The sequence below is a fragment of the Colius striatus genome, chromosome 17, assembly GCF_028858725.1.
Source record: "Colius striatus isolate bColStr4 chromosome 17, bColStr4.1.hap1, whole genome shotgun sequence".
Classification (NCBI taxonomy): domain Eukaryota; kingdom Metazoa; phylum Chordata; class Aves; order Coliiformes; family Coliidae; genus Colius; species Colius striatus.
In genome coordinates this window covers 7,090,330-7,115,033 of record NC_084775.1, presented here as the reverse complement: position 1 = coordinate 7,115,033, position 24,704 = coordinate 7,090,330, and the positions used below count along the sequence as shown (strand labels likewise).

General features: G+C 41.3%; 2 protein-coding genes across 4 annotated transcripts in view; both read left to right on the top strand.

The window, feature by feature from the left end:
- Positions 1–2,945: 2,945 nt before the first annotated feature.
- Positions 2,946–6,449, top strand: LOC133627033 (D-dopachrome decarboxylase-like). The gene is made up of 3 exons (XM_062009894.1): positions 2,946–3,123; positions 3,243–3,418; positions 5,365–6,449. Exons 1-3 carry the CDS (start codon positions 3,016–3,018, stop codon positions 5,435–5,437), a joined length of 357 nt encoding a protein of 118 aa, XP_061865878.1. The 5' UTR covers positions 2,946–3,015; the 3' UTR covers positions 5,438–6,449.
- Positions 6,450–7,483: 1,034 nt separating this feature from the next.
- CABIN1 (calcineurin binding protein 1) overlaps positions 7,484–24,704 on the top strand; it is a 90,460-nt gene continuing 73,239 nt past the window's right edge. The window contains exons 1-20 of one of the 3 annotated variants that reach the window (XM_062009991.1): positions 7,484–7,564; positions 8,513–8,634; positions 9,492–9,552; positions 9,984–10,076; positions 10,395–10,508; positions 10,684–10,818; positions 11,080–11,260; positions 12,174–12,303; positions 12,831–12,980; positions 14,023–14,306; positions 15,355–15,523; positions 15,927–16,063; positions 16,414–16,631; positions 16,947–17,025; positions 17,253–17,440; positions 18,691–18,840; positions 19,543–19,737; positions 19,832–20,068; positions 21,129–21,285; positions 21,511–21,626. In XM_062009991.1, coding sequence (XP_061865975.1) covers positions 9,550–9,552; positions 9,984–10,076; positions 10,395–10,508; positions 10,684–10,818; positions 11,080–11,260; positions 12,174–12,303; positions 12,831–12,980; positions 14,023–14,306; positions 15,355–15,523; positions 15,927–16,063; positions 16,414–16,631; positions 16,947–17,025; positions 17,253–17,440; positions 18,691–18,840; positions 19,543–19,737; positions 19,832–20,068; positions 21,129–21,285; positions 21,511–21,626 — 2,736 coding nt within the window. In that variant the 5' untranslated portion in view covers positions 7,484–7,564; positions 8,513–8,634; positions 9,492–9,549. Of the gene's footprint in view, positions 7,565–8,512; positions 8,635–9,491; positions 9,553–9,983; positions 10,077–10,394; positions 10,509–10,683; positions 10,819–11,079; positions 11,261–12,173; positions 12,304–12,830; positions 12,981–14,022; positions 14,316–15,354; positions 15,524–15,926; positions 16,064–16,413; positions 16,632–16,946; positions 17,026–17,252; positions 17,441–18,690; positions 18,841–19,542; positions 19,738–19,831; positions 20,069–21,128; positions 21,286–21,510; positions 21,627–24,704 lie in introns of all 3 variants that reach the window. The other 2 variants (XM_062009990.1, XM_062009992.1) reach the window with 2 other exon arrangements.

Sequence of the window (24,704 nt, the reverse complement as noted above, 5' to 3'; positions counted from 1 at the left end):
TGTCAGTCTTCTCAGAGATGGCAGAGATGCAAGTGGCAAAGTCTGAGCCAGTCTGCAAACTGGGGACACTGGAGACCTGGATAGGATGAGCATTGTTTTCATGTGTTTTTAACATTTCCAGCTCCTTCTCAAGTGACAAGCAGTGCAGAACGTGCCTGATCCTCACCTCCCCAGCACGTGTCTGCACAGACAAGTGCAGCACAGAACCACAGGCAGTCATAGAAATGATGACAAACATTGATCTTTTTGTTGTTGTTGTTATTACTTTCAAGTTTCTGATTGATCTGGCTTGGCTGTCCATACACATTCCACACTTCTATTTGTCTTTAAGTTCCCATGAGAAGTTCCTTCTCACACAACTGTGAATCATCATAATTACTTCAGTTTAATCACAGCCCTTTGTTTCTGAAAGCCCAGGTTTCTCTGGTGCTTGGTCTGCCAGTGCACGTGGCAGGGGCCGTTCTTGCAGATCCTGCAGGAAAGACCAAGCAACTTCAAAAAGCAGAGGGTGGCCACAGCCTTCAAAGAGCTGCCTACCTGAAGTACTCTGTTGATATACAGGGAATACACTGAATGAACACATTCACAGAGATTTCTTGAAATACATCAGCAGTTGTGTTTTCCTGCAGTAGTACTGTAACAGCAGTTCACATTTCTCCTAGGAAGTGCAGAGGGAGAATAAATCTAAACGTGCTCTTCTGAGACTGTTTTGGGTGGACATTCACCAAGTCACCCTGTGCAGCAGAAGTAGTAAGAGAGCTCTTGTGGCATTGAGAAACACATTGCAATAAAAGGGGAGAGAGTTGTTTTGGAGCTTTTGGGCTGGTTTTTTTGGCTGTGTTTATTTCTGGTTGTTTCTGTAGCTCACACACACACACAAACCCCTTTTGTACAGCAGCACAATTTATGAGGTAAAACTGAGAGAATACAACCATTCCTAGTTTATTCAGTTGGAAATGGTGAATTATGAAGGATGCAGAAGCTGCTGGAATATACATCTCTGCATATTTCTGTTCAGAACTAGTTGCTCTTGAACCTTACCCTGAAATCCTTGCCCAAGGACACTTCATGTGAGGGATAAGACAAAATGAGGAAATAATTCAGGAATGGCTTCTCTTGCTAATCAACAGCTGCTTTTCCTTCCAGTACTGCCATGCCTTGGCTTGTGACAACTCTGATAAACATGATGTGTTCTGCTGATGTCTATCACGAAAGTTTCTGTTCTAGATACTACTGATTTAGAGAAGCTCCTAGAACCTGGACAGAGATTTAATTTCCCTGTCTGGAAAGAGATTTCTCTTGTGTACTCCAGCTTGCATTAGCAGGAAATTTTGGACAAGAGACCTGACTGAAGGCTCCCTCTTTTTCATCAACCGAAAATTAGAAACAAGCAGATGCCTATTCCCACCCTTCCTTTTATTCCCAAACAGCAGCTGAATAATATGTTTTTATTGATGTTCGAGTCACAAAATATTGTCTACAACCGAGTTAAACATTAAATGGAAAGTGGCTGGGATTTTCTTGGATAGTTTTGAGAGTGGAATTGCTAAGTGGGTGATCACTTGCAGATGCCTGCAGGAAGGAAAAACTGACCATGACTTTCAAAAGGCTGAGTGTATTTCTGAGGTCTTGCTGCTGAGTGTCCTCTCTTGGTTGGATATTCATCCCCCTACACACATTTTCGTTGCCCACTCCAAGAGAGAAACAATAAAACAAATGCCTTTAGTTTAAAAACTCTGAGAGGACCTCAACAATCTGCCATTCACATGGTGAACTGTCAAGAGCCAAGTGCAACACGTATCATTAAATATGTCTGTGACAACCCCATGTCCTTTGCAATTGCTGCCATCTGGTATTTGAACCTTCTTTTCCTTTTGGAGATCTTCTAATGTTTTCTTGTCATGTGGGGTGTTTTAGCCTTGGAAAATATTTTCATGCATTCTGGTGACAAATTCAGGATCATCTGTTTAAAAGATTATGTCTTTCGGTACATGTACCCTGGAATCTTACCAGTTTCCCTGGGTTATTTCTTGTGCTGCTTTCCTGGATTTGAAGGGAGCATCTGTATTACTGCTTACTATGGCAGTCAGCCATGCCCTGGCCCCTCTCTCCTTGAGTCTCTCTCTTCACAGTCTTCTATAAATCTTTTTCTGGCCTTATTGCTGGCTAGTTTATACACACTGCTCCCTGTGCCACTATTGTCTTCATTAGCAGAAGTGAAGGCCAAGCAGTTCCCCTAGAAAGAACAACAACAAAAAAGAGCAGCAGTTTAACTAGGATTGTCTAGAACTGTAAAAAAAAGTGTCACATTGTACAGGGCCAATTTTCACAACAGTGCGTTGCCTTAATCAAGATGACCTTTTAATCTAGCCAGTTCATAACCTTTTACTGTAAACATGCACATGTCACCCTCACTGGACAGCAGCTCAGTTTCTGAGAAACCTCTGATCTCTAGATTAGATATTTCTGATCTACAGATTAAGCTGTTCCTGTGAGCCAACCTGATGGGGCCACTTTTATCAACTTGGGAGCTCAAAGTCATGATTGCAGAAGCTAGATTGGTAATGAAACATATTGGATAAGACAGTCAACCTCTCTGCTTGCCTTTTAATTCCTTGTAGTGCTGGTTGTGAGAAGTCACTGCTCTTCCATTCCTAACCCTCTGTGCACTGCCACCAGAAACAGCTTCCCACCAGCAGTCAGGACATCGCAGAGGTCGCCTTGCCCTGCCGAAGGTGAGATGTCTCGCAGTTTCTAATACCTATCTCAGCCATGCACGCCGTGAAAAGCAAACGGCCCGACAGCCACCGGCTGCGACTGCGGTAGAGCAGACACAAACCGAAGCCGTGCCTGGGGCTGGCACAGGGCGAGGTGCCGCTCGTAGAGCCGCTGCGGGAAGCCGCGGCGTGGCGCAAGGCCGCAGCTGGCGGCTCCCGCCCGGCCGGGCTCCGGGGGCGGAGCGGGAGCCGGGCCGGGCAGAGGCTGCGCGGGGCTTCCGGGTAGCGGAGCCGAACCATGCCGTTCCTGGAGCTGGACACCAGCCTGGCGCCCGGGCAGCTGCCGCCGGGGCTGGCGCAGGACCTGTGCGCGGCCGCCGCTGACATCTTGGGCAAACCGGCGGAGGTGAGCGCGGGGCCGGGGCGGCGGGGCCGGGGCGGCGGGGCCGGGGCGGCGGGGCCGGGGCGGCGGGGCCGGGGCGGCGGGGCCGGGGCGCGGTGGGACTGACGGTGCCTGTGCCGCAGCGGGTGAACGTGACGGTGCGGAGCGGGCTGCCCATGGTGCTGGCGGGCTCGGCCGAGCCCTGCGCGCAGCTGCTCGTCTCGTCTATCGGCGTGGTGGGCTCGGCGGAGCAGAACCGGCGGCACAGCGCCCGTTTCTTCGACGTGCTGACGGCGCAGCTGGGCCTCGGCCCCGAGAGGTGAGTGCGGCCCGGCCGGGGGGAGCGCGGCTCTGATAGTTTGTGTGCTGCCTGAGTGCATGAAACACGGAAACGAAGGGACGGGGAGACGTTCAAAGTGGTGGTGATGCAAGTTCCCAGGTTCCCCCAGAGCTTAAGGGCTAGTACAGATCCCAGACTACGCTGCAAATCATAAGTGCTTGTCGTGGTTTGGCCCAGCCAGCACAGCAGCACCACGACAGTCTCTCGCTCGGTGCCCCCATTCACACCCACCCTCGTTAGGATGGTGGACGCCCCAGCAAAATGGGAGTAAAACGATAAGCAAGGTTGTTGTGGATTAAGACAAGGGCAGGGAAGGTTTGCTGCCAATTACGGTTCTGGACAAAACAGACTCCAGCACTCGATTTAGAGGGGAAAGTTGGAAAGTTTATTCTACAAGAAACAGAATGGAATAAAAGCAAAAAGGGAGTAGGATGATGAGAAAATTACAACCAGCACTTTAAGATCTCCCTCCCCCATCCCTCCTTTCTTCCTGGACCCAGCTCACTGCTCCCCATATCTCTACCTCCTCCCCCCTCAGCGGCTCAGGGGGGCAGGAATGGGGAATATGGTCAGTCTCTCACAGATGGGCTTTGCCGCTTCTGTCTTCTCAGATGAAGACAACTCCTGGCATTCTTCCCCTGCCCCAACACGGTGTTCCTGCCCCGGGACACAGTCCTTAACGAACTTCTCTGGTGTGGGTTGTTCCCAGCAGCTGCGGCTTCTGCCCATACAGGGTCCCTCACACGGGACACAGTCCTTGGTGAATATCTCTGACGTGGATTCTTCACCACGGTTGCAGTTTCTGCAGTTACAGGGTCCCTCTCTCGGGACAAGGCCTCTTCTGGGCATAAGTTTAATGAGCTGCTTTGTCGTGGGTTCCTCCCCACAGTTACAGCTGTGGATATTGGGTCCCTTCCTCGGGACATGGCCTGCTCCGGCCATAGTGATAAAGGGTCCCCGCCATGGGACACGGCCTCCTCTGGCCATGGTCACTGTCCCTGGCTCTGGGCCTTTAATGAAGTGAATCACTGCCCCTGGTCTGGGGCCAGCTTTAGCAAAATGAGTCTGTGCCCCTGATATGGGGTCGTTATCAAAATGAGTCTCTACCGCTGATGTGGGGTGTTTAAAGAAATGAAAATAAATCTCAGCTTCACCAGTTCTCTCCAGCCAGAAGAAAAAGAAAAAGGGGCAGAAGGAATAAGATGGAGGAAAATGGAGGAAGAAACCTCCCCTTCCGGCTTCTTCTTAAAAAGGGATCGTGGAGGCATCTAATTGGCTCAGCCCTAGAAGTGGGTCTGGCTCAGAGCTGGGGAGAGTTTCTTACAGGAGCCATCTTTACAGCCCCTTCCCCCTTACCAGAAAAGGCTGTCATGGCAAACCATGACAGTACTCTTAGATGCCGAATGCCAGACAGGTAGCTAGGGCCAGATAAAACAGTCTCGGAAGTACTGCTCTGTGATGAGTAATTCAGTTGGTGTAACTGGCGCAAAACACAGTGGGAACTGGTAGTGCTTTGCAGCAGAGTCGCGGTTCCAAAGGCCGGAACGGGGCTGTGCCTGAAGGTAAACTGACCTTGCTGCCCCACCTCCTGTCCGGAGGTGAGCACGAGCATTGCCCTGACTCTGCGTGCTGTCAGGGTAAATACCCAACAAGATGATGAACTGCTTGGGCCTTTATGGAGCAGACAAGTATCTCATATAGACAGCTGGAATTCAGTCTGCTTTTCGGTTTGTGTGGATGGAGTCTGGCGTCTCTTTGTACCCAGCCCCTGCACAGCTTAGTTTTGCTTCTGTTAACACCATAAAGTGGAAACCAGCAGGAGCTTAGCACAGGTTTTCTGCTGTGTTGCAAACTGGTCCGAGATAATAGATAATCATAAAATATGTTTCTGTGTCCACTAAATGTTTGCTTTTATACCCAAAAAGGATTATCATCCGCTTTTGCCCACTGGAGCCTTGGCAGATTGGCAAGAATGGAACAGTCGTGACATTCCTGTGATTCCTTGAATTGGAGCAAAGCAATTGATGAAGACAACCCAGAGATGATCAGCTCCATCCATCTCCTTGTTTCACCTTATGATCAAATCTGTGTTGCTCTGCACCTTTACCTGTATAATTCACTTTTGTCTTTGCATCCCATGCACACAAATCTGAAGAGTAGGGCAATCAGCTGTACTGGTTTTACTAAAATAGTTGAAGATCTTTGTCTCAAACCTGTCTTGTAGCCCAAAGGCTCTCCCAGTGCCTTTGCAGCTCTGGTGATGACTATAATATGGGCTTAGACAAAGCTGTTTTGTAGCAGCAAAAAGTTTAATTCCAGAACACTTTTGACGTTACTGAGGACCAGAATGGTTCTCGGGTTCATCCAGTTGTCCTCATACTTTGCAAGGCAGAAAGATCTTTCTGTTTCTCTGTGGCAGCAGAAGGGTCCCAGCCTGGCTAAGATGACCTGAGAGTCAAATTCTCTTCTCTGACTCCTTGAAAGTCCTTACCAGAAAGAGGAGGGATTATTGAATGAGAAGTTTATGCATTTATATAATACATATAATTGTTTGTTAAGGCTCGAGTCAGATCTTGTGCTCTGCACTCACTGTAACCTGCAGTGGCTGCTCCTGCAGCCTGTTAATTGTCCATCACGGCTGACTGTGCTGATGGCAGCGTGCACAGCTCTGCACAAGGAGTCACTGGTGAAGAATTGTGCTGTGCCACAGGAAAATATTTTGAAGTTTCTGGTACTGCCAGTTTTAATTCCTCTTATTCACCCAATTCAATATACTTCTCACTGTGATGTTACAAGAGGTTTTGGGATGACACAGCACCTCACTGTGTTCTCTGGCTGGTGTTTTCAGCTCATTGCCTTTGCAAGGAAGTGTTCTGGGGTTTTAGGACCCATACACATCCTTGCTTTGTAACTGGAATACACAGGGTATTTTGTGAAAAGAAAAACATGGTACTTTTATGTATAATGTTATCTCAGCCTTCCTCTGATAATAAAAACTTTTAACAATTTCCTTCCTCCCCCCCCTCATTGTGACTTGGTCAGCAGACCCGAGCTGAAGGGTGCTTCTTTCCTCCTTTGTCGTTCTGATTGGAGTTCTATTTCTTTATGACTTGAAGTCACAAGACGGTTGAAAATATCCCTTCTAATTGCCATTTGAAGTTGGCTGTTCCAGCTTATGTTGCAGCATAAGCATCTTCTATGTTTGCAAAATCTGTCAGGAATATAATACCAAACAAACTTGTGAATCAGACCGGGGGCTACACCTTATGTGGTTAATAAAATGTATCAAAGCCTCTTTTGGTGTCAGTTTATTGGCGTAATGACGTTGAGGAGAGGAGCTGTGAGGCCCTGAGCAGGCTGAAGGCTGCTGCTGATAGAGAAGTATTAACTAATCAGGAGAGCTTTGGAAGTATTTTTCCCAGTGCCACAGCATGGTGCCACTGCCCAAGGCACCCTTGTTAGAGGAAATGGCCTCAAGTTGCACCAGGGGAGGTTCAGGCTGGATATGAGGAGGAATTCCTGTACTGAAAGGGTTGTCAGGCATTGGAACGTGCTGCCCAAGGAGCTGCTGGAGTCACTGTTACTGGAAGTGTTGAAGGGACGGGTGGATGTTGCACTTAGGGAAACGGTTTAGTGGTTGATAGGGCTGGGACAAAGGCTGCACTCCATGAGCTTTAAGGTGTCTTCCAGCTGAAACGACTATGACAGAAAAACGGGCGTTATTTTCCCTCACAAACGACACCCCGGAGTTGCTACACTGGGGACGTAGAAGGCTGTGCCTCACAGGGCTAAATGCCGATGTAGCGGAACGTCCGGGCAGACCCAGCGAGCTGAGGGACCGACGGGACGGAGGCGATTCCCCGCTTCGGCGCCTCGGCGCCTCGGCCCCTCGGCCCCTCGGCCCCTCGGCCCGCCGCGCCTCCGTGCCCTCAGCGCTCCCATTGGCTGCCTAAGGAACGGCGGCTGAGCCAATGAGCAGCCGCGTTATTGGCGCGCGGGGCTCCGGGGCGGTTGCCGTGGCGACTGCCGGTGAGGCCGCGTCGCTGGGGAGCGCCGCGCGCCTGAGGGAGCGGCCGCGGCCGCCCCGCCCGGCCTCGGCAGCGCCGGCGCCACGGGCCCTGCGAGGTGAGTGTCCCGTCTGCCCAGGCGGGCCCGAGGGGCTGCCAGGGCCTTGGCCCTGCCCCCGTGCAGACCGCCGGTGAGAGCTGCGAGAGCCCAGCCCGGCCCGGCCCGATCTGGCCTGCTCCCCTCCGCGGAGCCGCGGTTGGAGGCGAAAGTGGGTTCCCTCCCCCGCCTCCTGCCGCCCTTTGTGCCGCCCTGCGGTAAAGGGAGCCTGGGCAAGTAGCCGGAGAGCTATTCCCGCTTCTCTGCGGAAAATGACAGTGTTTCGGTAAAAATGTCTTTTGCTGAAACGCAACAGAGGTGATCTTGGCAGTGTTGAAACCAAAACCAAAGCCGAGAGTAATTTAGGGAAATACATGTTTGCAGTCTATGGATCCCCAGTGCAGCAACAACGAGAGCCAGGAAAGCCCACGTCCCTTTGTTTCTCACTGTGAAGCTGAGAATCACACAGGGTGTGGGAACAGGAGCTGACATCTGAAACTTTTACTTGAGTTTTAAGCTAAGGTAAAAGGAGATAAGATTTTGAAGGCAAATGGCTTTAAAGAGGTATTGTTGTCTTTTGAGTATGTGCTCACCTGTCATAGCCATAGGTCTGTAACTCTCTTGTAACTGGAAAAAATTCAAACTGGTTTGTAAAACTTTATATTAAAGACTAATTATTTTTTTTCCTCATACCTACTTAATGTAGCTATGTTCCTCTGAAAGTGCTTGCAGTGATGTACTTAATTCCTGGATGCTATGACACAGCAGCCTGGCACACCAGTGTGAAAGCTGTGTGGAGGCAATATCCTTCCTTGCCCTGTTTTTCAAAAGCATTACACTGATCTGTTTCATTGTGCTTTCTCAACTTGTCAACACCAGAGAGGAGAGGTGCTAAGCATTTATTACAAACTTTCTGTAAAAATAAAAAGTAGAATTAAAATTGTTTCCCGACTTTTTCTTTGCTTGCAGTTTCACTGGCAGTCTAACCCCAGAAGTAGACCCTTGACTATAGTCTCTCTCCTGTTGAATTCTTGTGCTGCCTTGAGCAAGATTATGTGGATTCACCAGAAGATTTGAGCATATTTCTGAATGTAGGTATAGTTGTAAGCGACCTTAGAACTAGTAGTTTAAAATAGCTAATCGATTTGAGGTCATACAGTCTTATTTAGATGTCATAAGCATCTGCACTTTCTGTCAAAAGCATATTTCTGAAAGATAACTTTGTATGTGTATTTTCTCCTTATGCAAAGCAGACAAATCCTTGTCTTGAAAGAGACTGGAAGTTTTATTAATGTTTCTTTAGTAACTTTATTTAGTCATATATACCTGTAAGCAGTGAGAGTAAGTGGTGCATGTGCAAGCAAAATTATCATTGCTGAATGAATGAAATTAATGTCAAAGCATTATTTTCTCTACTCACAGAACTAATCATGACAGTGCATGAGTTAATTCAGCTTAGTTCAAAACTCCCACTGCATCCTGCTGTGATTAATTCTGGACTTACTCTTCTGTTAATGTGGCCTCCAATATTAAAGACTGTTTTTAGCCTGTCTGGCATGTGCTATCTTTTTATTTGAATTGATGGCAAGGTTTTATCATGTAGCTGTGAAGCTCTTCTAAAAAAGCAGCACAGAACTATTTCATATTTTTTGCCTTTACTAACATAATGTTGCAGGCAGTAAGTAGGATATAAATTATGGGTTTAGTTATGAGAAACAGTGAGTTGCAGATTATAGATGTGTATTTTCCCCTTTGAACTTTTATCAGTAAAAATACTGGATATATTAGTATCCTTCCTTCAGAATGGGGCAGTTTATCTCTTGGCATGGGGTGGTGGCAGCATAAGAAAGGTAATTTGTTATTGATTAAAGACTTCCCAGCCTGTCTTTTACTTCTGAATGCTTTCTTTAGGGACAGAATAAATATTCTAATCCTGTTTGCTTTCCAGACCTGTTTGTGTTATGCCCTTCTTCCTAATCCTGGAGAAAGTGTGAATAGTTCTGAACATGGTAAGGACTGAGATGGTTTTTGAGATATTTTGATAGAAATAAAATAGAAAATTTTTCTCCCAAGACTAAGAATAAATTGACATAATGAGAACTTTGTTTTTGGAGTGACTGCAGTTACTGGTAAACTGAAGAATTTGGAACCGTGGCTGTAAGGTGAATTCATGTCTGTTCTAGGGAAACTATTACTTGCATGACTCTTGAAATTTTGTTTTTTCAACTGATTTTGACAAGAAATTGTTTTGATATTATTTGCAATTAGTGGTGACTAATTTAATTATAGTTCTTGTGAATTTATGTAGAGATATCTCAGTTTTGTCCATTTAACAAGTAAAGTTAAAAAAAACATAGAAAAGTGCAGTTTGCAGTTTGCAAGGGAAACTGGGACACATGTGGATGGAACATTTCTTGTTGTGTCTCAACTGCCATTCCAGATTCGAATCGCAGCACTGAACGCGAGCTCTACAGTTGAGGATGACTATGAAGGTACCTTCAAAAGTCACAAGACACAGACAAAAGAGGCTCAAGTAAGTAAATCCACCCTTTTCTTGATGAAGTTTTGTCCTGATGCGAGTTTTATCCTCTCATGTTGCAGGGATTGTTCAACTAGAATTTTTTTCTTTTTGGAAGGCTGTATTATTATCTCTTGAACCCTGCTTTAGCAAGCTAAAACTTCACTCATTTGAGTTACAAAGGATCAGTAAGGCTAGTGCTGTGCTCTGCAGTTTGGATGTCGACTGCTACATAGCAGAAAGTATTAAAAGTGTGAAATAGAAGTATATAGTAATAAGTATATTTAATAAAGTTGCCCTATAAAATAGGTTGCATTTTTTTTTAAACCACAGGAAGCAGAAGCTTTTGCTTTGTACCATAAAGCTTTGGACCTTCAGAAACATGACCGGTTTGAGGAGTCTGCTAAAGCTTACCATGAGCTGCTTGAGATTCGTCTTCTACGAGAGGTCAGTAACCTTTAGAGAATGACTCTCCAGAAACCGTTTTTATCATATTTTGTGTTACTTCATTTCTTATTGGCTAATTAGAAATGTTGGTGTTTTCAATTAGCAAGTTGTTTGCTGTTCTTTTTACTTGTGTAATTCCTAATGCATGTGTTGCATTTATGTTTATCATTTCTAGGCAGTTCTTTCTGGTGATGAGAAAGAAGGGTTGAAACATCCAGGCTTGATGTTAAAATACTCCACCTATAAAAACCTAGCACAACTGGCAGCTCTAAGGGATGACTTAGAAACAGCCATGGAGTTTTATTTGGAGGTATAATACAGCTGAAATAAACCAATGAGGCCTCAATGTTTGCAAAATCTTGCCAAAATAAAAACATACACTTTTCAGCATACAACATTTGAACATAGGCCTGAATTCTGTGGACTTGACATCATGTGTGATGTATCTGGTCCATCATTCAGTCCCCAAACCAGTAGTGACCCTGCTGAAAGCTAAAGCAGTGCCAGTCACTGTAGAAAAGTGGATATGCATGTCTGAAATGTGAATTATGTTATTTGTTATGCTTTGTAGGCTGTAATGCTGGACTCTACTGATGTCAACCTGTGGTACAAAATTGGTCGTGTAGCAATAAAACTGATCCGCCTGCCTTTGGCTCGTCATGCTTTTGAAGAAGGTCTCAGGTGTAATCCTGATCACTGGCCTTGTTTAGATAACCTTATCACAATCTTGTACACACTCAGTGATTACACAAGTAAGTAAAGTAGACCAAAACCAATTCTCAAGATATGTATAATCTTATATATCAATAAAAATTACAATGATGCATTTGTACGGGAGAAAGTGCATCTTGTGTAAGCAGTACATTAGGGCATGATGGAGACTTTTACTTCATGATAGAGATTTTTCATTCCATGATAAAGCATGATGGTTTGTATCAATTCTTATTACCCTAAAAATAAATGCCTGTGGTTTCTTAGATCAGAGCCTCTCTGAGAAGTTTCCCTGTAAACTGTTCTCTTTCCTTTCAGTATATGTTGGTTCTGTCTTTCTAATAATTTCCAGACACATAGTTTCAGGATTTGGATATAAAATTACAGTCCAGTTCTTAGTCTAGTTACAGCAGTTGTTACAACTGAGCCTAAGATTTTACATTTGAGTAATATCCATTGGGTAAACTGATGCACAGGGAGTTCAGGAGAGAAGTTGCAAGGTAGCAGAATTGTTAAATCTGATCCCTTAGGTTTGTCCTACTGGAATGGTCCTAATTCTGTTCATGTAATTGTCCATATGAGCAAAAACCTGGTGGGATACATTGCTTATTATACAAATGGAATCTGCAGTTAAGACATTTCATAATGTGAAAATGGTTGTGATTCTGATTTCTTTTTGTGTGGAAATGGAATCTTGAAAGTCAATTAAAGATACACTGCAAACATTGTTTAAACAAAATTAATGGTATTTTTCTGGATATAATACTTGGGAAGACAAAATAAGTTATTTCAACTGTATGCATGTAATTACTGGACATAGTACAAAGCTATTGGTCTAATCTATGTAAATGTAATATTGAGATGGGATTCTGTGGTATATATGAAGCCCAGAAATGGGAGCTTTTGAATGAACCAAAGCAGCTATTGACCATTCCATTTCCATTTCTCTGTCAGCATGTTTGTACTTTATTTGCAAAGCTCTGGAAAAAGACTGTCTATATAGTAAAGGATTGGTTCTGAAGGAGAAGATCTTTGAGGAACAGCCTTGTCTCCAGAAAGATTCCTTAAGGATGTTCCTCAAATGGTGAGTGTCATCTTATAGTATATAGTGTGTTTGGAGTGTAAATGTGGGGTTTGGGATAGTTCAGAAAAGATGGTGAGATCTTAGGCTTAAAGCTATAGCAATGTCTTGCTGACCTGCTTTCTAAATAATAAATGGATGTTAAATGTTGGTGCTGCTGACACTATGCTCTTAACTAATCACTTTTGGAGGGAGGTAGAAAGAGGCATTTTTCTCACTTATTTTCATATCTAGATATCTTGTAATCATCTTCCTTTGTTTTGTTTTAATTATTTGCAGCTGATATCTGCAGCATTCACTTAGTTTTCTTAATTAAGGCAGAACAGAGATTTTTAGTGATGAACACTTCTGTTTGCATGCTGCAAAGTTTGTAAACTAACATTATCTGAATGCTTCTTTTACTGGTTTATTTTTGTCACGTTGTAGGAGAATGTCAAATGAATCTCCCTAGGCTTAAAAACATCCAAACAACAAAAAAACAGCCAACAAACAAAAACTTTAACTTGACTTTATTTCTTATTATTTCTCAGTGACATGTCTATCCATAATGTAAATGTGAGTGCAGCTGAAGCAGGAAGAATCTTAGATGAAGCACTGGAGCTACGTAAGAAAAGACAAGCTTTGCTAGTGCGTGAGAGAGAACCAGACCTCAGGCTGGTCCAGCCAATTCCCTTTTTCACGTATGTCATTATGTTTTATCTTTTAAAAAGGTATCTCTGAGGCCACTTATTCTGGCAGCTGTGTTGCACTTCAGATTCCAGAACACTGTTTTCAGTGTTCAGCAACACTAAAACGAACAACTCACGCAGTGTGTTCGTATTTTGAGTTTTGGTTGGTTTGATGTTCTTACAATTTTAGCACACATCCCATATCTGTCACTTTTCAACCTTTGAATTAAAAGCAATAATGTAAAAAAAATCTTAGAATGGTTTGTCAGCCATTCCAACTGGATTATTGGATTTTTCGTGTATGACTAGTTTGTATATGAACTTCAAAGTAAGTTTAGCTTCTTAAAAAATGCTTTTACTGTTGGGATGATGGAAACAAATTACAGTTTTTCATTTGTAGCAAGATATAAGGATACTAATAAGTTGTTTTATATGTCTTATTAAGGCAAAAAGGATTGGGGATTGGTTTATTTTTTTCCATTGCACATATTTTTCTAGAACATGAATGGACTGTGCCCATAGATCCTATTGCAGAGATGCTGCTTCTGGTTGTGGATGAGGGTGAATGTTTTTATGGTTGTTGGTCGAATGCGTAACCTTCGGTTCCTTTGGTTCTTTTGAACAGTACTTTTTATTCGGGTTTCCTCAGTAGCTACTGCATAGACCTTTTTTTTCTTAGAGTTGTTTTTGGAGAGGCACATTATTGACTCCTGTTTTCTTCCTGCTGCAACCAGCTGATCAATTTCTTCTGAAAAATTTTCGCTGTTGTTGTTTTCCTCTGTGGTGCATTCTACAAGGAAAGCCCCTGAAGACCTCTGTTCCATCCCTGAAATTGTCAATGGTCCTTATGACAGGAAATACAGAAAAATAATCTACAGTTTTTTCAGTTGTGGGACAGATTTTGATGCTCAAATGTGTGTTTCTCTCCCACTGAAAAGCTACTCTTGCTTACCTCTAAGCTACTGGAGAAAAACAATTTTGAATGCTACTAGGTTTGTAATATAATGTGACAAGAATTAATGAAGTTGTGATGCCATTGTGTTCTCACATGCAGGTGGAAGTGTTTAGGAGAAGCTTTACTTGCCATGTATCACCACCTTACAACTTGTGATCCTCCTCGACCCAGTCTGGGAAAGAGAATTGATCTGTCGGAGTACAGAGACCCAGTTCAACATTTGATTCTTTCTCCTACCTCTACTCCCGTCAGTGTTATTCAGCCAACTCCTGTCAACACTAATCCAGTGGTAACGATGCCAGACCCTGTATTACCATATACTCCAACAACACCCAACTTTCCAAGTCACAGTCAGAATGCATTGGAACCAGGAGCTACTGTAGGTGAGCAAGGTACTTCAGTCTGATTCAAGATACCTTTCCTGCTTCTCTGGGTATTAAAAGTGCTACAGAAGTCATTGTGAGATGCTGTCTTTAAATTCCATGTTGGTGGATTCAGAATCTTTTTCAGCATATGTATAATGTGGTAGAAAAAGGGAAGTTGAGGTCTATAAATAAATTAAGTTCCATTAGCCCTTCATATTAGAAAAGAAAGGCCACCTAAACTGCTTGAAAGTCATTGGTTCCTGACTGTGACATAGGGCTAGTGTTCAAGACAGTGGATTTACTTTCCTATCTAATGGAATTGAGCCAGGTTGATTTATTGTTCTTAATTGTTACTCCAGTGAAGGAGTATTTTAACCTCTTCTGATTTTATGCTATGGACTCCTACTTCTGATCTTCAGTCTTGAAGATCAAAAGAATCATGGCTCTTTTCCAGCAGTGATGCATATCAAGCTTTTAATGTTGTGAAGAGTCTTGAGCTCCTTAGAACAAATGAACTGTTATAGAAAAAGATGCCTGGCTTATTTTTCTGTTCATGTGTAAATTCTAAGAAGCAGACAGAAACAAACTGTCAGGTGTATCTGAAATCTGCAGCAAGAGGTTTGAATATTTTATAGTGTAGCTGTAGATATATTTACATATCTAAAACTATCAAGGAGTTACCACTATTTTGTTGATATTCATGGGAATTTACAGGGATTCCTTGACTTAAAGTCCAAACTTCTCTGATTCCAGTTCCATAAACTTCTTGAAGACTAAAATAATGAATTCTAGCAAATAACAACGTACAGAATTGTCAGTAAGTCTGCTTCTTGCCTCAGACCAGCATTTTAATACAAAATGCCATAGTCAGTTTGTATAAAGTGATTTTTAAAATACTGTTTTTCAATTTTCAAGTCTTCAGAAGGAAACCAATGAATCGCAAGTGTTGCTGTAGAATAATGTAAAGTGTCAGCCACAAATAACTTCTCTCTTTTTTTTTTTAATAACAAATATTATCCACTGATAGTGTGTCAATTTAACCTGTTTTTTAAAATTCTGTTTCTAGGTGACATATCTGCAGGTGATAAATCTAAGAAAGGTGTGAAGCGAAGGAGAATTACAGAAGATAGTGGTGAAACAGCAAAGAGGAGATCTGCTAGAGTCCGAAACACTAAGTGTAAAAAAGAGGAGAAGGTTGACTTTCAAGAACTGTTGGTGAAATTCCTTCCTTCCAGGTGCTGTACAGCAACAACTTTCATTAAGAGAGTACCAAGAACTTAGACTGAGGTTTTGATATACCCCTTAAAACTGCTAGACCCATGTTATTTCTGGAAGCACTTGTGTTGTCTGCTCATAAATTTAATAAAAGTGGTTTTAGTGAAAATTACGGAAAACTAACTGAAAAATAAGAAGGCTTTTATTAATGTGGAACTGAATTAGAGAACAATGCTGGTGTCAAAGTCAGTAAGCAAGGTAATCTTGATCTGGACAAAATTTGTGAACTGGATGTAAATCTCTGAATTTGCTTCAGTTAATGTACTTTAACTGTAAAAATACACATTAGATGACACAAGATACTAGTGAAAGAAAGAATGGGGATTTTGTTGATATTCTGTGTTTTACCCTCCTGTCATGCAGATTAAGAAAATTAGATCCAGAGGAAGAGGAGGACCCTTTCAATAACTATGAGATGCAGTCAGAGATCAAAGAGGAGAATTTCCAACATGTTGGTCCACACAGAATGTCGTTTGATTCTACAACTTTTATGGAATCTGGTAAGGATTTAATTATAACTCCACTCTCTCTATTGTTTCTTCCATATTGTGTGCTTTATTTTCTGTATTTTCCTATCATATCTAGAAGACACAGGAGTATATTCTGCTTTAAACATTACCATTTTATGGCAAAAATATGTCAGTTTATGATTTTTAAGTGCTGCTCAATTGCTGTGTGCAAGAGCTCTGTTGCATGGAGTTTTCCATTTAAACAGATTGGAATACGGTAATTTAATTCAGGCGAACTGCTACAAGAGTAGTGCATAAAACACTGCTGAAACTTATTTGTTTCAAGTTATGGTCTGCCTTGACCTTAACCATGTATGGCTTTGTGTTTATCTGCTTTCTAGAAAAACAGGATGTTCATGAGTTCCTGCTGGATAACCTGAATAATGGTGGGATCTTGGAGCTGATGATGAGATATCTAAAAGTCATCAGCCAGAAGTTCCTAGTGAAGTGGCCTTCTGGCTTGTGTGAGGTGGTCCTTAGTATCTATAATAGCTGGAGAAAGCATAGTAGTAGTCTTCCCAATCCATTACTGAGGGACTCGAGTAATCAGCATATCAAGGTAATGAAACAGTTTTCCTTATACTTGTGTTTCTTGCTGTGTTGTTTTCTGGGTACTGACAGTACCTCACTGAAATCCAGCAATTAAGTACAGATTTGGCTTATCTCTGTCTGGGAAGCTGCTTGTCCTAACTGTTGCATCTTTCATAAACTCTGTCATACTACAGCTCCTGTAACTGTTTCCGAGCTCCTGAACATATCTGGGTTTTCTTTGAAGTGCAAATTTAGTGTGTGGGTTTTTTTAATTATTGTTCTTTTTTTTAATGTACTTCTTCCTCTCTGTTCTTTTTTTGATATCTCCATACTATTTCTGAAGGATATGATGTTGATGAGTCTTTCTTGCATGGAACTGCAATTAGATCAGTGGTTACTGACGAAAGGGAAGAGCTCTACAGGTGAGAATTACATGTTACTTTATTTAGATATATGTAGAAATGTTTCCAGGAATTCATTGGATTTTTGAGCTATTTTTTTTCTTAATGAATATCTTTCAGGTTTGTATTTATTGGTCTATCAATTATATGCCTTAAAGTAGCTCAGTAATTTTGAAATACTAGTATGTGAGACTCTTCCTATGGGCTGCTAATAACTTTATGATAAAATATGATTCATTGGTTTGCAGTTTCTCCGCGAAATTGCTCTGCTGCCTCTGTGAATGGAAAGTTTGGTCCTGACTTCCCAGGAACACATTTCTTAGGAGACCTGTTGCAATTGTCATTTGCATCCTCACAGCGAGACTTGTTTGAGGAAGGCTGGATGGAGTTTGTCACGCGGGTGTATTGGCTGAAAGCTCGCTTTCTAGCTCTGCAGGTTTGTTTTACTTTTGATTTAACAAATAAAACTTTTCCCAAATTAAAATCAGTGTTGATCAGAGATGCTGCAGGTGATTTGGGAATCTCAACTCATTTAAGCATACAGAAAAAATCAACTCAAAACTTATTGATTTCATTTTACTTTTTAATATAATTAATTAAGGGTAGAGGTGGAAATGAAGTAGGGGGTCTGACATGCTAAGGTAATATTCAGATATATTTAATATGTAATTCTTTTGCTTTTTTAAGCTGAACAGGAGTTAATTTAAATATCTCTGGACCAAAGTTATTTGGAGCAGTGTTGGGTAGCTGCAGGACATGGATTTTTTGGAACCTGGACTAGCAGATACTATCAAAGTCTCAGACAATTCAAAATGCAGCTTTCAACTGAAGCAGTCTGTATGTTTAAGTATTCTCCCCTTTGCTTTTTCAAAGCAGCATGATTCTTCTTTTGAAGGCATTTAATTTAATATGCAGATTTTTGAAGTAGAGGTTTTTAAACCTATAACCAAGGGAATAATTTGAAATAAATGTTGTTTGATCCCAGACTCTCTTCCCTCCAAATGTTGCTTCCTTGGGACATCGAAGAGTTTGTTTATGCATCAATTTTAAGTCAATTGTCAACTAATAATATGAGACAGTTTCATAAGTGTTAACTAACCAGTTCCTTCCATTTTTATTTTTTGCATCTAAGGATTTCATTCTAATAAACTTGCCTGAGGAAAAATGAGAGTTCCTGTATGGCTATTTCCACTTTTTCTTTAGAAATACAGAGTTATGTTTTGCCTGTGCAGCTTGTGTTCCACTCTTGGCCACTCAATTTCAATATCTACTTCATTTGCACAGGACAAGTAGAATGCATTCACTTTGCAGAATGTAATAATTTTTCTTGACTTTTCATTTTCAGACCTGAAAGAGTTACTTCTACCATTTGCTCTTCTACATTTTCAAAGGAAAGGGATTTTAGCAATCCAAATGAATCTTTCAAATTATACCAGCTGAATTCTATTTCTCTGATTTATTTTTTTGTTGTTAAGTCACTGGTCAATTAGATTGCCTTTTTTTTTGGTTTTTAATTTGAGATTGTCAGTTGGATTTGGTTTTTGTTTGGGAAGATGTGCAATAATCACTTTGGCAGTCCCTGTCTGCACTGAGTTTGAATATTTTGTTCATGCTTTAGAAAACAGTATTTTAGATAGAACCGTAAGGGGTTTTGTTTGTTTATTTTTCTCTGTACTGTTTCTGCAGGGAGACATGGAACAGGCACTTGAAAACTATGATATCTGCACTGAAATGCTACAGAGCTCCACTACAATGCAAGCTAAAGATGGCAATGAATGCAGCATCATAATACGGTTACCTAATCTACATGTTGATTCTGTAGTTTCTTTAGAAGAGGTAAGAATTAATTTGCAGATGTATTCTCCCCAGTCCTCATCAGATATCTGCTTGGTAGAGCACCAAGATATGCACTTGGTAGAGCATCTGCATGGGATAAAGCCCCAGAGGGAAGAGGGGACCAAGAAAATAGGTTCGTATTCAAGCATCACATCCGCCAAGCTCAGGAGCAATGCATCCCAACAAAGAGGAAGTCAGGCAAAATGCTAGGAGATCTGCATGGGTGAACTCCTGGATCTTTGCTTAAATTAACTCTTTTTTCAGCGGTCTGTTTTCCACATAAGAATTTGCATACACTTGCAAACAATGGATGTCCATCTTCTATTGTTTCTGTTGCTGTTTTGGAGGATGAACTTCCACACAGGAAATACTGTCTTCGCTTGGATGTGATATGTTCACCATATGATGGATGTATTCTTGCAATGTACAAAGATGTGATTTTAGGATTTAAGGCAACAAAATTTAAAATCCTTGTTGTGCTAAAGTCATATACTGGGTAATACTGCAAAATCTGTGGAATGGATGAAGTGTAAACATCATCTAGACAACAACATAGTAGATGTTTTCTTCTTGGTTTATATTCCTGGGTGTAGTTGTGGAGTTCACATAGATTTACAGCTAAACTGCTAGGAGAAATGTCAGTAGTCAAATGTATGTGAAGACAAAATAAAGGTTGGATTGTGCCATCTGTGATGTTTGCAGATTGAAAAGAACCTAAAATCTCTGGAGAGATGCCAGTCTTTGGAAGAGATCCAGCGACTGTATGAGGCAAGGGATTATAATGCAGTGGTGCATCTGCTTCGTCCAACATTATGCTTTAATGGTTATGGCAGAGCAAAACATCTGGAATTTGTAACATCCATACCAGAGAGGCCAGCACAGCTGCTTCTCCTACAGGTTTGTTTTGTTTCTTAAAGAAATCTTTTTTAGGAAGATTTAAAATAAATTCTTCATCCTTTCAAGAGCTATTTTTCATATTTACATTCTCTAGGACTCCTTACTCAAACTGAAAGATTACAAGCAATGCTTTGAATGCTCAGAGGTTGCCTTGAATGAAGCGATTCAACAGATGATTAATATGACAGCAGCCTCTGCTAAAGAAGAGTGGGTTGCTACAGTAACACAGCTGCTCACAGGAGTAGATACTTCATTATCTTCAGTCGACAGCATCCTGAAAGACTCTTCTGTAACACCAAGCCTCATTCGATTAACAACCAACCTGATTCAGGTAACCTATTCCCTTGCACTAGGAAAGAGGTATTGAGTGCTACAGACCTTCAAGACATGATACAGTTTCTGTCTGAATTGCCACCCACTCCCAGTGACATTTTTGGTTACATTTTTTCTGGGGGAAGGTCGGGGGGAAGATGAGCATTACCTTCATAGCCCTCACTTTCTTTTCAGTATATTAGAGGAGTGCTGAGCACACCTGTGCTAGAATCAATTACAGCAGCTGCCTGCAAACACCAGACTGCCTAAAATAAAGAATGGTAGTAATATAACACAAGGAAGAATACCATTTTCTTAAGCAATTTGGAATGTAATGTAATCCTGGAGAACAGAGTATTCATTGTAATACCCTAACTGGTTTCTGTAGTAGTGATAAATACGATCATCTATATAAATACCAATAAAAAAGAATTGTTGCATGTTTGAAAGAATGTGAGAAGAGTGTGGCACTTCAGAAATTTCTGGCAATAAAATGGGCAGTTGTCTCTAAGAAGTGCTAGGACAGTGGTTCCATGGCACAACATTGTGTTGCTCAGACTATATTCAGTTGCATCATTTATACAGCATCTGTTAATGAGTCTGGTTGGTCTTCGGGAGTTGGACTTGATGATCTCTAAAGGTCCCTTCCAACCCCTACCATTCTGATTTATCAGTTGTTGTCAGACCTGGTAAAGAATTCAGGAATTCTTTTAACTGAGTTTCTCTTTCTTACTGGGTTGTAAATTTATTGTCCAGTAATGAGGCATGTTAACACTAAGAATTTATGCTGCACATTTGCCTGCTTTGAATTGTTTGTAGATGGTATTGACAACATAATAACTAGTTGAAAGTGATGATATAAGAGGTATGTCAGGGTTGGGGAAATTATCTTCTGACATTACTGTGTACCAGTTGATCTTATTTGTAGGACTTTTACTGCCACTCATTGAGAGAGGCTGAGACACAGCTTCAGGTTATTCCTTAGGATAGAACACATTCCTAACTTTGGGTTGTTTGGAAAGGATTCACACCTGATGTTTATTTTGGATCACTTTGTATGATGTCTGTTTCTTTGTTAGATCATTGACTGCAGCATGGCAGTCCAGGAAGAACCGAAGGAACCATATGTCTCCTCAGTGCTTCCATGGATTATCTTGCACAGGATCATCCAGCATGAGGAAGATGCTTTTCAATCTCTTTGCTGCCAGCAGCAGCAGCAGAACCAGGGAGAAGAAGGTGAGTTGGTTCTTCACTTCTACATGTTGGAGCTGAGCTCCTTACTATCTAGCTGTGGAATACAAATAAGAAAATACTTATCTTGCTGGCTAAAGTGAGTAAAGAGGTATGCAAACATTACTTTCTTATCACAGAAGAAACTTCTTTTTGCTAGATGAAGCATTAGCTAGTTGGATTTAACTCAGTTCCCTGCTACTTAAATGTTTACCAACTTCCTTCTTCCAGTGAGTCCTGATACTCCTATGTTGCCTTCTTCACTCATGCTGCTGAACACTGCTCATGAGTATTTGGGAAGAAGATCTTGGTGCTGCAATTCAGATGGGGCTCTTCTCAAGTTCTATGTAAGTGTTAGCATCCCAGAAACAGGGAGAAACTTCAAATGTCTATTAAATTGTTTATTGCCTTGTCTTGATATTAAAAATACACTTTTAAATCCACTTTCCTCCTTCTCCCAGACACATGAATATTTCATTCAGTTTAGTCTGAATAACAGAGGCTTGTTATTCCAGTCCCCTGTGCATCAGTATGCTCTCTAAACAGGACTTTTTTTCGAAAAGGAGATGCCTCTGGCTAACCAACTCTGTACTATAAAAACATCTTAAATAGGAATTAATAAATTATCTACCTTGCCCTGAAAGAGAAAGTACAGGAGAAGTGTTAATTTATTATTCTGAGTACTTGGGAAAAATACGGGCCTGTGACAGCCACTGATCATGATAAACTTCAGCTGAATGTTGAATGACTTGAATTTTATGATACTTAGCTTTGGAAGTTGCAGCTTCTGCTCTTTAAAAATAAACAGAGGTAATATTTGATACTAATAAAAATTTCTGGTGCTTATCAGCATCCATCCATATGACTGGCAACGTGGTAATCTGTCATTGTTGTACATTCTTCCCTGTGGTAATCAGAGGTTGTTGGAGTTTTACTTTTGGTGGTGAATGTATAAAACTCCTTTCAGCTTCTGACAGACCTTATAGCATGTTGTCAGAGATGTTACATATAAAAATGGGTGCAACAGACATGTGGATAGTTGGTAGCAGGGATATGGATGTAAGAAGAATGACAGCATACCTAAGTATGAGAATAAAAAAGTTACATTCTTTGATTTGAACATCAGTTTTCTGAAATCTGGTGAGTAATAGAAATGAACTCTTGAGTGCAAAATAAATCTGAGAACAGTTTATTTCCTCTCATAGTTCCCATTGTTCTGTGGACTTCCCTTGCTGAGAGGAATAATTGTGTTCTTTAGACTTTGGTCCTCTGTTTTTCTACTTTCACTGGTATTTTATTTCATTCCTAGGATTTGAAAGGGAAGAGGGAATAACATAGTGGTCTGATAGTACTGTGCACCATTGAAAAACTGTAGTGTTGCTTCTTTAAAATTGCTGCTAAAATAACACAGAGCTCATCTATTGAACAAAGATGATGAGAGTTAAAAAATACCTCAGTCCTTCACCTTCCTGTATCTGGAGGCTGTTCTCTGCTTTGTTGTTCAGATGAGGTATGGTAGAAGATCTAATATACCCCAGAAATGGGTGTCTGGGCTCTAATGCTGTAGTGTTATTAGATGAAAGGAGTTACCCATTCATTGTTGATCTTTTTAAGATTATTCCTTGAGGGAGTTCTTACACCAGAAGAGAAATTTCCCATGGTTGAAGGAGAATATTTCCATGTGTAAAGTGTTTCCTCACTTTAACCTTAGCTTGAAAACCAAAGTGCAGTCAGCCTGCTGCTGTGCAGAGCATTGACAGTCTATCACATGGCTTTTGGCAAAACCCAGATAATAATGGTGCTATGGCATTCATTGGACAGGGCTCTACTGGGATATTTCAGTGTCACTTTACACATTCAGCTTGACTTCATTGAGGTTTATTACCTTCAACCAAGAGACAGTCATGATTCATTCTGCACAGATTCCCTTCTCAGCACTGCCTGGAGCTTATTAGCCACAGCTCAGTGCCAGACACTATCTACCTCTGCATTTGAGCAGCAGTGTGTCTTAAGACAGTAATTTAGATAGCTAGGAAGGATGATGTTGAGAGCCTGAGGGGCTCAGCAGGAGTTGGCTCACCCTGGTAGGGCTGGAGCTGACAACCAGTATTTTAACTGAGGCTGATTCAGCGTAGGACTATTAGATTATGTCTGCATCCTTCACTCCTCAGTCTCCCTGGTATTAGGAGCATAATGCTGATATACTTGAGTTGCCGCTGCATGGATCTGCCATGGGTGCAGAGGACTTGTTAGCTCAGGCACTGTGCTTTGTGAAAATAGGAAGCCTGTTTCCAGACTCCAGCTTATCCTCAAATAAGCGTGAGAGATGTATACTGTGTCTGTATCCACAGCCTGGGGAGTCTGATAGTATTCCCTGTGAACCTGGATAACTACAGATAATTTAGAGCTGTGTAATTTACAGCTACATCTTTGCAAATGTGGCTGGTTTGGAGAAGTCAGATATTAATAAGTGAAAGTTGATACGTTCTATCAGAGGGAAAATGTTAAATGAAATTACTTATCAGTTAATAGAACTATCCTGGTAGTATACAGCTTGTTAAAACTTTAGAGGCAAATCACGGTGTTCTTGATATTCTGTACCCTTCGGTCTCCCAAATGACGATTACAGTAGAAGCATTTCTCCTACCACCTCAAGTGAATTTTCTTTAGACATAACAGATGTGCTGTGTTACTGAGGATACCACATGACATATTGCTGTTGAATGTGTAAGATACTATGAATGTAATTTCTCTTACACATTTCATGTTTACATTAAAATTTCATAGTGGAATGTATTGGAATTGATTTGTGAATTTCAGAGAATGTCTTTTCAGTTGCAGTTTTCTTTAATGATATTTTCAAGTAACAGCATCTTCCAGAATTTGTTACTGATAGATACTTTTTCTTGTAATGTTAAAGACAGCAACTTGCTGCAGTCTCTGGGGGTCAATACAACCACTTTGTATATAGCCATCTATGTAATACTTTTCATACTATGCAATTCTATATCCATTTAACCCAGATTTTCATTTCTCCCTTTTTTTTTCCCTCCACAAGTTCTCTCTCATCTATGCAGGAGAAATTGATATTTGAATTAGAACAGAAATCTTTCTGTGCCTTTTCCTTATTTGCAGGATTAACAAACTGTAGTGTTTATATTCACAGAAGCAATTTGATATGTAGTGGAAAACTTTGAATGATCTTAAGTCTGAAACATTAACTAATATCTACTCTCATTGGCTCAAGACAGAACTTTGTGAATTAACATAGGAAAAAAAACCACAAGCACTTTAATTGCAGTTACAGTGCCACTGAACTTGTGTGAGTCTAGTTTCCAGAACTATGGGTAATATTTGGTTGTAATTGGGGGGGAAAAAAAGTATATTCCCTTAATATCATTTCTGTCGCCTGCCCACAGATGAGA